The sequence below is a fragment of the Mus pahari genome, chromosome 20 (assembly GCF_900095145.1).
Source record: "Mus pahari chromosome 20, PAHARI_EIJ_v1.1, whole genome shotgun sequence".
NCBI lineage: Eukaryota > Metazoa > Chordata > Mammalia > Rodentia > Muridae > Mus > Mus pahari.
The window spans coordinates 45,123,731-45,135,877 of NC_034609.1; the positions used below are offsets into that span (position 1 = coordinate 45,123,731).

General features: G+C 52.1%; 2 protein-coding genes across 12 annotated transcripts in view; one reads left to right on the top strand and one right to left on the bottom strand.

Annotated features, from left to right (window-relative positions):
• Positions 1-1,350, bottom strand: part of Ca5a (carbonic anhydrase 5A) — a 31,039-nt gene extending 29,689 nt beyond the window's left edge. The window contains exon 1 of the mRNA XM_021220634.2: positions 1,133-1,350. Within this exon, the coding sequence (XP_021076293.1) occupies positions 1,133-1,256 (124 nt within the window). The 5' untranslated portion in view covers positions 1,257-1,350. The remainder of the gene's footprint in view (positions 1-1,132) is intronic.
• Positions 1,351-2,293: 943 nt separating this feature from the next.
• Banp (BTG3 associated nuclear protein) overlaps positions 2,294-12,147 on the top strand; it is a 77,479-nt gene continuing 67,625 nt past the window's right edge. For 5 of the 11 annotated variants that reach the window (XM_029532393.1, XM_029532402.1, XM_029532400.1 and 2 more), the window contains exon 1: positions 5,908-5,975. The gene's annotated coding sequence lies outside the window, so the exon portion shown is untranslated. Of the gene's footprint in view, positions 2,372-5,335; positions 5,373-5,893; positions 5,976-6,643; positions 6,780-7,489; positions 9,361-12,147 lie in introns of those variants that run through there. The other 6 variants (XM_029532397.1, XM_029532399.1, XM_021220128.1 and 3 more) reach the window with 6 other exon arrangements.

The window sequence follows — 12,147 nt, forward strand, 5'->3', positions numbered from 1 at the left end:
GTGTGTGTGTGTGTGTGTGTGTGTGTGTGTGTGTGTGTGTGTTTGTGTGTGTGTGAGACAGGGGGAGGGGAGACAGCAGCAGTATTGATAGGAGTGTCCATAGCAGCCTTGGGTGGACAGCTGAAGAGTTCTAGAATGTCCGGGTTGGGACACTGGTGACATTGGGCCTTATGAAGATGGAAGGTAAGAGGCTGCCAGCCTTGGTCACCAGATGAGTTCCAGAGAGCTGCCAAACCTTAAGGGACAAATTTCAGACTCTGTAGGTATGGCAGCTACAGCTGACATGCTCCTGTCATGGGCTGAAGATCCCTAACCCTAGGCACATTCCGGAACAGTAACACTAGCAAGCGCTGTCGGCCGATGCTCACCGCTGGTCAGAGCCAAGGCCTACAGCAGTTGCCAAGTGCTGGGGTTAAAGCTCAGAGCCATGAGCCTCCAACCTGAGAGCCGTGAGCCAGAAAACCCAGGGTGGCGGGCCCTCAGCTCTTGGGCCTTGGAGCTGTGAGCCTCTCCCTCTGCCAGTCTAGTCTCTGGGCTTGGGGCACTCAGGGACCAGGCTGCCAGGGTTACAAGAGCTGCTTGCCCACCCACTCACCCTCCAGGCCTGGCTTCTGATGGGAGCAGGTTTGGAGGCCTGGCAGCTTCTCGGGCAGTCCTGGGGTTTGTGTGAGGCTGGGCACCCTGGGATGAACAGCGGAGCCTGTGTGCACTGGGCTTTCTGCTGCCTTCCCACCGGATGCTGCTTGCCCTATGGATGTGGAAACCGAGGCTTAAGGAGGCAGGGCATTTACTCAAGCTCTCAAAAGTCACCTGTGGTCTATAGGAAGGCCTCAGGGCCTGGCCCTTCCAAATGCTGAAGCCCCAAATCCGCAGTCTGGGCACTTCAAATGTCCGGAAGCGTCTTGGGCCCAGTTGGAGGCTTGGAGAGTGTCCTAGTTATTCGCCATACCTCTTCCTCCCTTTAACCCCCGACTCAGAGTTAAGTGACTCACTCGGGGGATCACCAGATGCCAGAGACACTGTACAAATCAGAACGGAAGCCAGCCAGCTCTGAACCATGTTGCCTCTTAAAGCCACCCTAAGGCTGTGCCACCATTAAATCCCACTTGGGGCAGTCTGAGAGTCTACTTACGGGTACAGTTGCTGTGTTTCTCTGCACAGGAATGCTGGAAACGCCAGCGCTGTGGCCCTGTGGCCCAGAGAAGTCCCACGTGCCTGAGGATGGCTAAGGGCTTGCGGGGGCTTCTCCACAGCATCGTGGCTCTGAGCACCGCAGGGTGGTGACCCCACTGTCTGCCCTTGCTTTGGTCAGGGCCACCTCAGAGTTGGGTGCATCTCTGTCCTTTTGAGGAACTCATTAAAACCTCTGAACCTAGTGGTTAAATTTCAACTCTTGCCTATCCCAGCTCAGGAGTGGGTGACTGGGGACTCAGTGGCCTTGGCTGGGAACAGGCCACTCTGGTCACTTCTTTGGCCTGGTAAACAGCTGGGCAAGCCTGCCAGAGAGTTAAACTTGACATGGGTCCCCCAAGAACAGCAGGAAAGGATGCGAAGGATGGGTGAGGGCAAAGTCCCTGTCCCCTGTGGTATTGACCCTGTGTTGGGGACATGCAGGGCAGGTGCAGAGCTGTCACACGAGAGGACAGAAGAGGGCAGATTCAAGAGCATAAGGAGGGGTGGAGCCACAGTGCCCTGGCTGAGTGGAGGTGTGACCGGGTGTCCCGACTGCTGAGGGCAGCCGGAGGTCCCTGGGACCGCAGGCTTGATTCCCCTGAGGTAGGATGCCCTGGGTCCTGCCCAGAGGTTTGTCATGGATGTCAACAGTGTTCCTCTCATGCATGAAGGGTCCACATAGGGACAACGTCTATTTGGTGACTCTGGCCTGGCTATGACACTTGGATTTTTGTGTCAGCCCTAGGGAACCTCATTCTGGCTACAGCGGCCGTCTGCCCATCCTCCAATACTCTTTTCCAAAGGAGCCCACAGGGATGGGAGGCATGTGTGTAAGATCTCCCACCACTGCTGTTGCTTTAAGATTGGAGTCTGGCTGGGCAATGGTGGCACATGCCTTTAATCCTAGCACTTGGGAGGCAGAGGCAGGCAGATTTCTGAGTTTAAGGCCAGCCTGGTCTACAGAGTGAGTTTAAAGGCGAGTGCCACCCTGCCTTGCAGCCTTTATTATTATTATTTTTGCATTCAGTATATAATCAATAAATTGATTTTCCAAAAGGAATAAACATCTAAAGTGCATCTTATTTCTTTTGTGCACATGCATGCAGACGACACATGTCGAGGGCAGAATACAACCTGTGGGAGTCACTTCTCTCTGCCACTGTGTGTCCCAGAGCCACCAGACAGTCACCTTCACCAGGTGGGTCATCTTGCAGGCACAGATAAACTCCTTTTATTTCCTTAAGCTGGCTTCTTGTTTCCTGGTTCCCTGACAGCCCCAACACTGTGGCATTTGAATGTCTGTTCTGTCCATGGAGGAACCTGCATCTCAGAGTGGTGGCCTGTGTCGAGAGTGTCCCCTAGCTGGCAAGTGACCGGGTCCCAAGCGTTTTTTTTTTTTTTTGAGCCCATCCCACGAAAGCAATATGGAGATGGAGCTGGGAAGAAAGTGCAGCTAAGTGTGTGGGCCAGCAGGAGGTATTCAGGTACACGTGGTCACCACGATGCTCCTCACGGTCACAGACACACATAAGGAGCGCAGTGGATGCCCCAGCAACACAGAAAGCCAGTCAGTCACCCAACCTTTCAGTCAGTACAGTGGGGGTGGAGGGGCTGCCGTGGGAGTTTGTGCCATGGCTGTCAATGCTGCCTAAGGAAATATGCCGAAGGTCGGGGAAGGGGGGGGCTGAGGGGGAAGCAACCGTGGCTGACAGGGTCAAGAGCGTGCACTCCGTTTCCGGATAGGCTCCATGGTCCATGCTCATCTCTGTTCCTTGAGATGTCGGGGACGTCCCGCTGACTCGACCGTACCTTCTTGCTGCCTGGAAGGTGCTAACTGGAGTTTCTCTCTGCAGGGCAGCTTGGTGCTAAGTGGGTTAAGGGCAAGGGTCCCGGGGCTCAGTAATTGGACGCTACTAATTTCTAAAGACCCAGGCTGGATGAGTGGTCTCAGATATTGTAGAATTCTTCTGGTTTGGTAGCTCAGAGGTCAAAAGACAAATCCACTCACATTCAGCCTTCGCCAAACCCTGAGAAGGCTTCCCACTGCTTCTGGGTCAAGACATCCAACCTTGCTCTTAGTGTACCACGGGTGTGCGTTCTAGGGGCACGGCCAAAACATAGACACTTCTACCACAAAGAAAAGGGATCCTAGTAAAACCGGTCTGGTTGGTAGCCAATCAGCACGAGGGGGCGGGGTTGGGCTGCTCACTTCCTGCTCAGGAGCTCTGCCAAGTCCTCTCCTTATGTCAAGGCGCTCTGAGAAGCCACGGCTGCTCTTAGGGGGAGAGGGCGGAGATCTGAGAGCAGCAGCAACTTCCAAAAGGAAAACTGAGGAACATGCCTGCTTGTTCAAGCGGGTCATCCTAGTTACTGGGAAATCGGAGGCAGGAAGTTCAAGGTCAGCCTGGGCTCCGAGACAAAACATTGTCTCCAAAAAGAGAGCCTGCCAGACTACCTGGGTGTGATGGTTGGTATATGCTTGGCCCACAGAGTGGCTCTATTAGGAGGTGTGGCCCTATTGGAATAGATTTGTCACTGTGGGTATGGGCTTTAAGACCCTCATACTAGCTGCTTGGAAGTCAGTCTTCAGCTAGCAGCTTTCAGATGAAGATGTAGAACTCTCACTCAGCTCTGCCTCAGTGGGTTTGATTCCTGGGACTCGGTGGTGGAAGGCGAGAACTGACTCACGAATTGTTCTCTGTCATGTCCACGGGGTGCCATGGTACTCCAACAACCCTCACGGCATGCACACAGAGTCAATGAACATAGCTTTAATAATCCAGGGCATCAAAACAAAGAGGGTTGGGAAAATGGCAGGCTTGGCAAAGTGCATGTCCTGTAGGCATGCAGAACTAACCTTCAGCCCCAGAAGGCACAAATCAATGGTGCCACCCCTGGTGGAGTGGGCATGTGATCCCCGAGCTGGGGAAGCAGAGACAAGCGGATCGCTGGGGCTCACTGGACAGTCAGCCTCACCTACCCTGCAAACTGCAAGTCCCATTGAGAGACTGTGCTTTAAAATTCAAAAGGGGCGGCTGCTGAGGGGCGTGCAGGTCGCACGCATGCGTACATATCAGCATCCTCATTCTGGACTTCGGCTCTCATTAGTGTAATCACTGGCTGAGATCTAATTGTATTAGCACTCAGACCCTCATTCAGCCCTTCACTGCTGCCTACTGGTGCCACTCCACCCTTTCCCCACCACCCACTTATCTGCTTGATGGTTGCACTAAATACATTTGAAGTCCTGGGATGGAGGAGACGGCAATGACAGGGGTGAAAGGGAGGTTAAGGAGGATGTTAGGGTGACGTGCTGGGGATGACGTCACCATTACGCCATCTGTTTTCCCATGCGGTCAGGCATTCATGTTCGGAAGTCTCACAACTACAGAGTTTTAAAATATGGGCTCAGTTGAGGGTTGGTGGGAGGAGATAGTGCAACTCTCTAAGAGTTTCTGCCCAAGTTCCTCTGGGCTTAGTTTCTTTCTTTCTTTCTTTCTTTCTTTCTTTCTTTCTTTCTTTCTTTCTTTCTTTCTTTCTTTCTTTCTTTCTTTTTGAGACAGGGTTTCTCTGTATAGCCCTAGCTGTCCTGAAACTCACTTTGTAGACCAGGATGGCCTCGAACTCAGAAATCCGCCTGCCTCTGCCTTCTGAGTGCTGGGATTAAAGACATGTGCCACCACTGCTTGGCAGGTCTCATTTTAACAGCACAGTTCTAGGTTGAAATCTTCAAGACACTCCTGAGGTAAAGTGGTACAGGATCAAACCCCAGACAGAGCACAGTGGTCTAGAAGGGCTGTCCCAAGGTCGCCCAGCTGGCAGCTGCACTGAGTCATGGCTTTATTATAGGCACAGGGGAAGGGGCAGGAATCGGGTTTTTGTTTTTGTTTTTGCTTGTTTGTTTTAAGTGAAAATAACTCCTGTATCCGGGTTTGTAGGATTGCTCACTGCGAACATGCAGAAGGGGCCAGCCTGGAAAGAACACTGACGACAGACCAGGTGCAGAGAGCCACTAGTGGCATTTCTGGCAATAAATTCACATCGATGCTGCATAGCTCCTATTGCATGATTCGTAAGCATGTCACATATAATCTCTATCACAGTGACAGTGCCCGCGTGACCTGCTTGCCCATAAGGAGTCAGTCAACTTTCGAGACGATGCCACTGAACGAGTCCGGAACCTCTGAGACCGATCCTAGGTAGAGTAGGTAGGACGGGTTTGGGAGCGTACAGGCCTTTTGAACTGCTGACACTACAAGTCCCAGCAGCCTTCAGGGCAGGGAAGGTATGGGGCTGCCAGAATCCAGATGGACTACAAATCCCAGCAGGCAAATCACGGCCGCGAAGACTACCAGTCCCAGGATGCATCGTGCCACACACAGCGTACTCTGGGATTTGTAGTCAACAGGGTAGCGTTCGTGTCTGTTCACACCCGTCAAAGAGGACGTACATTCCTCAGATTGACCACTGGAGGATTTACTGCTTTAGCAAGTAACACGGACGTGAGATGGGGAAAGTAAGGGCCCAGCGAGTCAACTCTCGGTGCAGGGGAGGACTACTGCGCATGCTCGTCGGAGTCCGTCGGCGAAAGCGCGCGCAAGAGGCGCCCAGAGCAGGCTCCGCCCCCTGGCCTACCGGCCCCTCCCTCGAGCCGGGAGCCCAGGGAGCCTGCGCTGAGGGCGGGGCGCAGGCCGTGGGGAGGCGCTCGCGGCGCCTGCGCAGAGCGGCTGCTTCTCTCGCGAGGACGGACGCCATTATCGCAGCTCCCCGACAAACACCACGAGAATTCCGCAGCCCACACGGTAATTGCAGCTCCCGCAGCCGGTCGCGCCTCCACTCCCCCTTCCCGCGGGGCGAGAGCGAGAGCGAGAGCGAGAGCGAGATCTCCGGCCGCCCCCGCCCCGCCCCGCCCCGCCGCCAACCGTCGCCAACGGCCGCGGGGCCGCACGCCGGGCTGGGCGGGGGCCGGCGGGCCGCGGAATGTCCGCGCGCCGCCTCCGCGCCTCCACCCGCCGGGGCTGCGGGCTGCGGCCTCCGGGCCGGGCGTGCGGGCCCCGGGGAGCGAACGGGCGGGCGGGCGGGCGGCCGAGGCCCGGCGGCCGTGCTCGCGTGCGTTCGGCTCCGGGGCCTCGGCGCCGCCCGCGCCCGCGCCCGGCGCCCCTGTCACGGGCTCGGCGCGCGGGCGCCGCGGTGGCCCTGGCTCGGCTGCCCAGTCTCTCAGGGCTGAGCCCGGGCCCTGCCCGCCGCCCCACCGCCCCGCCGCCTAGGTGGCCCTATGTCCCGGCCGTTGTTGGCTCTCTGCCCCGGTAACCGGGTGGCTTCGCCCTGGCTGGCGCGCCCGCCCGCCCGCCTCTGCTCTGCTCTCTGTTGACATCGGGGCCGACACTGGTGCTCGCTTCCCCACCTAGCGTCACGTCCCCGTCCCGCACGGCCTGGCTCTTTTTTTTTTTTTTTTTTTTTCTTTCCTTTTTGCTTGTGGTGGCCTTTGTTTCTCTGCTCCTGGTGACATTGAAACTTGTCGGAGATAGTGTGAAACCTCCGGCTTCCCTCCACCTCCTGTCTGCCTTTCTTGTAATCTGGGTTAGGGACGCTCTAGGCGGGTCCAGGTAGGTCCCGAGGTCTTTGGCTGCACGCACCCCTGGTCAGCTCAGGACACAGTGTTTCTTCAGTCAGCTTGCTTCTTCAGTCCCCAGGGAGCCTCTGCCAAGGACTTCCTTGCTGGTAACTGTTTCCTCTCTGGACGGGCCTAAGGCCTTCTTGGCTTTGGAACAGGTCTGTGCTTCGCAGGTATGCTCGGTAGGCGTGTCCTTGAGCTCGGGGAGATTGTCCCCAGAACCTTTCTTAAAGTCACTAGAGAATTCGACCCCCCAGCCCCCGATTTTATTCTTTGAGGGATTCCTGCCATGTGTGACACACAGTTGGGCACACTACTTGAATTTCTTCATCTTTCTATTCCTATTTGATTTTCATTCCAGGAAAGCGCTTCAGTTTATCTTTCAACCCTAATATTTTTTTGTTTTTTGTTTTTAAATTTTGCTCTGTGCAGTGCAGTGGCTCAGGACTTTAATTCCAAGCACTTAGGAGACAGAGGCAGGTGGATCTTTGCGAGTTTGAGGCAGCCTCGTTCACATCATGAGACCCTATCTCAGGGGGTTGGGGAGGGGAATCCACAATCAAAATTGTAGTTTCCGAGCAGGGCATAGAGGTGCACACCTTTAGTCCCAGCACTTGGGAGGCAGAGGCAGGGGGATCTCTAAGTCTGAGACCATCCTGGTCTACAGAGTGAGTTCCAGGACAGCCGGAGCTACACAGAAACACTGTCATGAAAAACAAAACAAAAAAATTTCTGAATGTATTTGCTCTTTTCCTTTTGTTCAGTAGTTTGTTTCATGAATACGTTTTCTCTTTCAGGCTTAGTAAACGATTAGGGGTTCTTTTCAGTCCTCTTATCTGATGTTTATCACTTTGGGGGGTGGATGGTCAATGTTAGCTTCTTGCTTTGGATGGCAGGTCCTCTAATAGTGCTAATTATTATTGCTTAAACCTTAGACTTTAAGAGGAAACTGGCAGGGGGCCCTGGGTCTGTGGAGAGGGGTTTAAAATGGTTTTCCCCACTAGTGCCTGGGAGCTTGTTACCTTAAGACTTGGAGGACCACATAGCAGGCACCTTATATCTGGGCTGTTCATGCATCTCCAGGGTCTCCCTTTGCTTGGAAGCTGTTTTACTTGTTTCTGAGGTGGCTGTGGAGACTGCTGAGGGCCTGGTGGGGCCTGGAGCCCCTCTCCTGTGTTCTCCAAGCTATCTAGTCCTCTGTCAGAAGTTGAAGTCTTTCACTGTGCTCTGTATTCTTGTGAGCTGATTGTACTCTAGTGAGTATTGTAATGGGGTAAGTGGAGATTGTTTACAAGGCCACTCATCTTGAGCAGGATTTCAAAGCCTGTTGTCTTTGGACAATTTGTCTCCTTCCATTTTTTGATCTTTGTGATGGATGTGTGCCAGAACATGGTCTCTGGTTGCCTCCAGTTGATTGGATGGTTCTTTGGTAGGGCACCAGGATGCAGGAGACTGGTCCAATACAGAGATTAGGCACTTTATCTGACTGTTGTTGCTGGGCTAGTGCAAGTAGCTAGCATATCATGGTTCACTGACCCAGAGGTGCGCAGTGCAGTGTTTGCTGAGCCCATAACACAGGGATAGCAAGGCGATGCCTTGGGCTGGCACACTTGCCAGGGCCTTGCAGCAGAGTCCACAGCAATCCACACACTGATGAGCATTCTGAGGTCCACCTGCAGAATTAGTCTGTGATTAAGAATTTCAGAGACACTGAGTGAGCTTCCTCTTCCCTTCATTTCCTCTCTTGGCATTAATACCTAACAGCAAGGTTACCTAGATTATATAGACCATACTCAAGTTTCAGTGTCCCACTGACATCTTTTGTTTGTTTTGTTTCAGGATCTAATTCAGGACTCCATACTCTAGTTGTCATATCTCCTCCAGTCTGCTATTTTTGTTATCCCAAAGTATCCAGTGTTTATAAGTCTTGGCAGAAAAAACGTGTAATCTCTGGAAAAAGCCCAGCAGATACTGTAGTGTTTGTTGGATTGAGGCTATGTGGTCAATAGAGACACTGACATAAAATACCCAAGTGATAGAATATCAGTTTTCTGCTAGAAATGCAGTGCATTCACGAGAACACGTCAGATGTAGGTGGGGAGGGGTGTTGACTAGAATCCTGACCAGTGCTGCTCAAGGTGAGGGGCTCAGAACCTCCATGTGGTCAGAGCATCGGAGGGAAACGGAGGGTCCAAGCACAGGTTCTAGATGAATTCACAGCAGTGGTTTTACTAATGCCACCCCATGCAGCTTAGCCTGCTTCCTCAGAATCGGGTGTATGGTTGAATGAATTCCATGATGCAAGGCTGACTGTAAAGCCCCATATTACTTTAAGGGCCATTTCAGTTATTTAAATCCAGAAAAACATTTTCCCTGGGAGGGGCGAGACTAGACAGTTGGATGCAATGAGGGCCCCACCCAACAAGAATGTGACACTGAAGTTAGGGCTGTGGTGACCGTTGTTAAGGTTTCTCTTCATAAAAGCCCTCCCAGGGAACCGGTCGGTGGAAGTGCTTCTCACCATCCTGCACTGTTGGCTGGAAGGAGGAGAGGCTGAGGAGCCTGGAGAGCAGGTGGGGGTAGAATCATGGCAGTTGCTTCCTTAGGCTGCACCAGGGTTGCAAGCAGAAGCTTGCAGTGAGAACTACCTGCCTTGAAACGGTGGGAGGTGCTGTTCTCCTGTCCTCAGTTTTCAAGGGCAGATCTAGAAGCTCACACTGACACTGGAACATGGTGGAGGAGCTGCTACCTCCAGAGCATGGAGCCACCATCCAGGGGGAGGAAACATTCCCAAGATACTGTGGATCTGATTCCTGTCTTGAATTAACTTTGTAGTTTTCATGTCTACACACTCAAGAACTGTCCAGTAAGATTATATATATGGAACAGACAGAGTTACTTCCCCAAAAGGAGCCTCATATTGATGGTGGGCAATTCAGAGGTGCTCTAGAGGGAGCACCTACATGGTTGATTGCATTCAGAGGTGGGCTTTGGACGAATGAAGTCTGGCAAGAGAGGCTGGGGAGGGGGAAAAGATGGAAACAGGTTTCAGCATGTCACTGAAGAAGTTAAAAGGTGAAATGGAGCGTGTGTGTGATGGTGACAACCACTGTCTCCTCTCTGGTGCTCTGATGAACATTAACACTTGTTAAGGATCTGTGGGGTGTGGCGATCCTGGTACTCATGAGGCAGAGGCAGGTGTGTCTAAGTTGGCGGCCAGCCTGATCTACATAGTGAGTTCCAGGACAGCCAGAGCTATGTCATAAGACCCTGTTTGAAGAAAACCAACCAACCAAAAAACCAAACCAAAGCCTAAGCAAAAGAAAAAAACAGGTTGAGGCCAAACTGCACAGGAAGTGAGCGTGGAGGAGGAGCTGGGAAGGTGAGCAGGAAGACCACGGGCAGGTGAAGTTGGGCAGGTGCTGTGCTGACCTGCCAGTCACAAGCACCATGTGTGAGAGTAGCTGTGGCCGGTTTTCCTTTGCATCAGATCAGATGGAAAGTTAGTTTAGCTTTGTGGAAGCTGGAAATGTGTTTGGATAGACCTGGAAGCAAAACCTTGGTGTGTGTACACCCTGCTGCTATAAACTGAGTTTACTTTGAGGCCAAAACCTGAAGCATTTCCACCTTGCCAACAGACCCAGGGGAGGAACTGGCATGCCTTGCAGTTTCCATGGGCTGTAGGTTTCCTGGATGGGAGCTGCCTCCTCAAGATGAGCATACGTGCTGGCCGGAGCAGGGACGGAGTGGAGTGGACATGATCGCTGCAGACCACCCTTCGTGCTTTGGATGCATGTCTGAAGATAGCAACTCAGCCTCCGTGGGCTCACGATTGACTTCAAGGCTGTGTTGTCTGCTTAGCAGCTGAACATCATTGCAGCTGTTGGTCAGCTAGCAGCTATGGTCACGGTTCATGTTTCAGCCAATGACACGGCAGTGCTTGACTTCAGAACATCTTGGTTCTATAAACATAGTCGTCACTTCACTCCTTATGAAGTGACTGTGATTGCCCTTCCAGGTTTAAACTTTCATGGATTTTAAAGATTTGTAGGATTTAGGTTATTCACACTTTTGCAAAGTAAGGGTTTAATAATTACATATATTAACAATATTTCAGAATTCTATAATTCAGATTTGTTTAAAATTCAGATCAGCCATGTAAAAGAGGAAGCAGGAAGAAGGTGGTGTTCAAGGATGGAAGCTCCTGCTGCTGTGCCTACAGGTTGATGTCAGTAACCAATTCAGCTCCACCTGCTGCTGTGTTCTCCCAAGATCACAGGAGAGCCATTACTTGGCTCCTTCACCTTGTGGAGATACATCATTCTCATCTCCATCAGAAATCCCTTCACTAAGAAGTAGAAGACAAGCTGAAGGAACCCTGCCTCTTCAGAGGTTCACTCCTTCAGAGGGCCAGTGCCCTTCCTTCTTAGGCTTCTAGTGGTTTCAAGTGCCATTAAATGCTGGTGGAGGCCCTGACTCAAAGCTTGGGATCTTTGTGTTATGGGCAGATAAGAAACTGTTTGGTTCTGTGGTCCGTCTTCATTGGTTATCTTTAATTGCACAGCAGAAGTTGATGTATCAGGAAGCTGTATCTACATTGCAGAGGCAGACAGTGGCTGCCTTTGGTCTGGGGCTGTGGTTTGTGGGCTCTGTTCTCTCTTACTAAATAAAGATACAAGTTGGACACAGGCTAGGGTGGGAGTGGACTGGCAGGTGGGGGCATTTGGCAGGTGCCCTCCAGTATGCTGCTGAGCCTCACACTCAGGCCCCAGGCTACCTGCTTCTGGTGACAGAGGCTCTCACTGCTGGCTTGGGCAGCAGGTATCGGGAGGAAGCTGCTGTCTCAGGTACCCTCGTATAATTCAGTGATTACAGTCTATTTTGGGAAGATGAATATGGCAGTGACTGCCTTCCAGAATGTTGCTCACAGTCATCTTCAGACTTGGGGACTGCCCTTTCCTATCACTTCAGACCTTAGGCCATCATTTTCCATCACAGCCTTTGGATTTAAAAAGCCCAAGGTCTTTTGAACAGGAATGGGGTTTATTTGCTTTAAATAATCCCAGGAAAGGGTTATGTAGTTTCCACCTGTGTTTTCAGGCATCATTTCTCTCAGGACAGGCTTACTTATGCTATTATGTCTCTTAAGCCTTTTATACTTAGAAAAGAATTTCTGAAGACATGGGCATTCTCTTCTGCAAACAAGCTCAGTGCAGTTATCACACCAGGGGTTTTTAATATCTGCTGCTTAAACACTAAGTCTTATTCACATTGATTGCTTATCCCGATAGTGTTCTTAGTTGTGTGGCTGTCAATGCTCCTGGGTGTGGATGTGGATGCTCCTGGGTGTGGATGTGGAT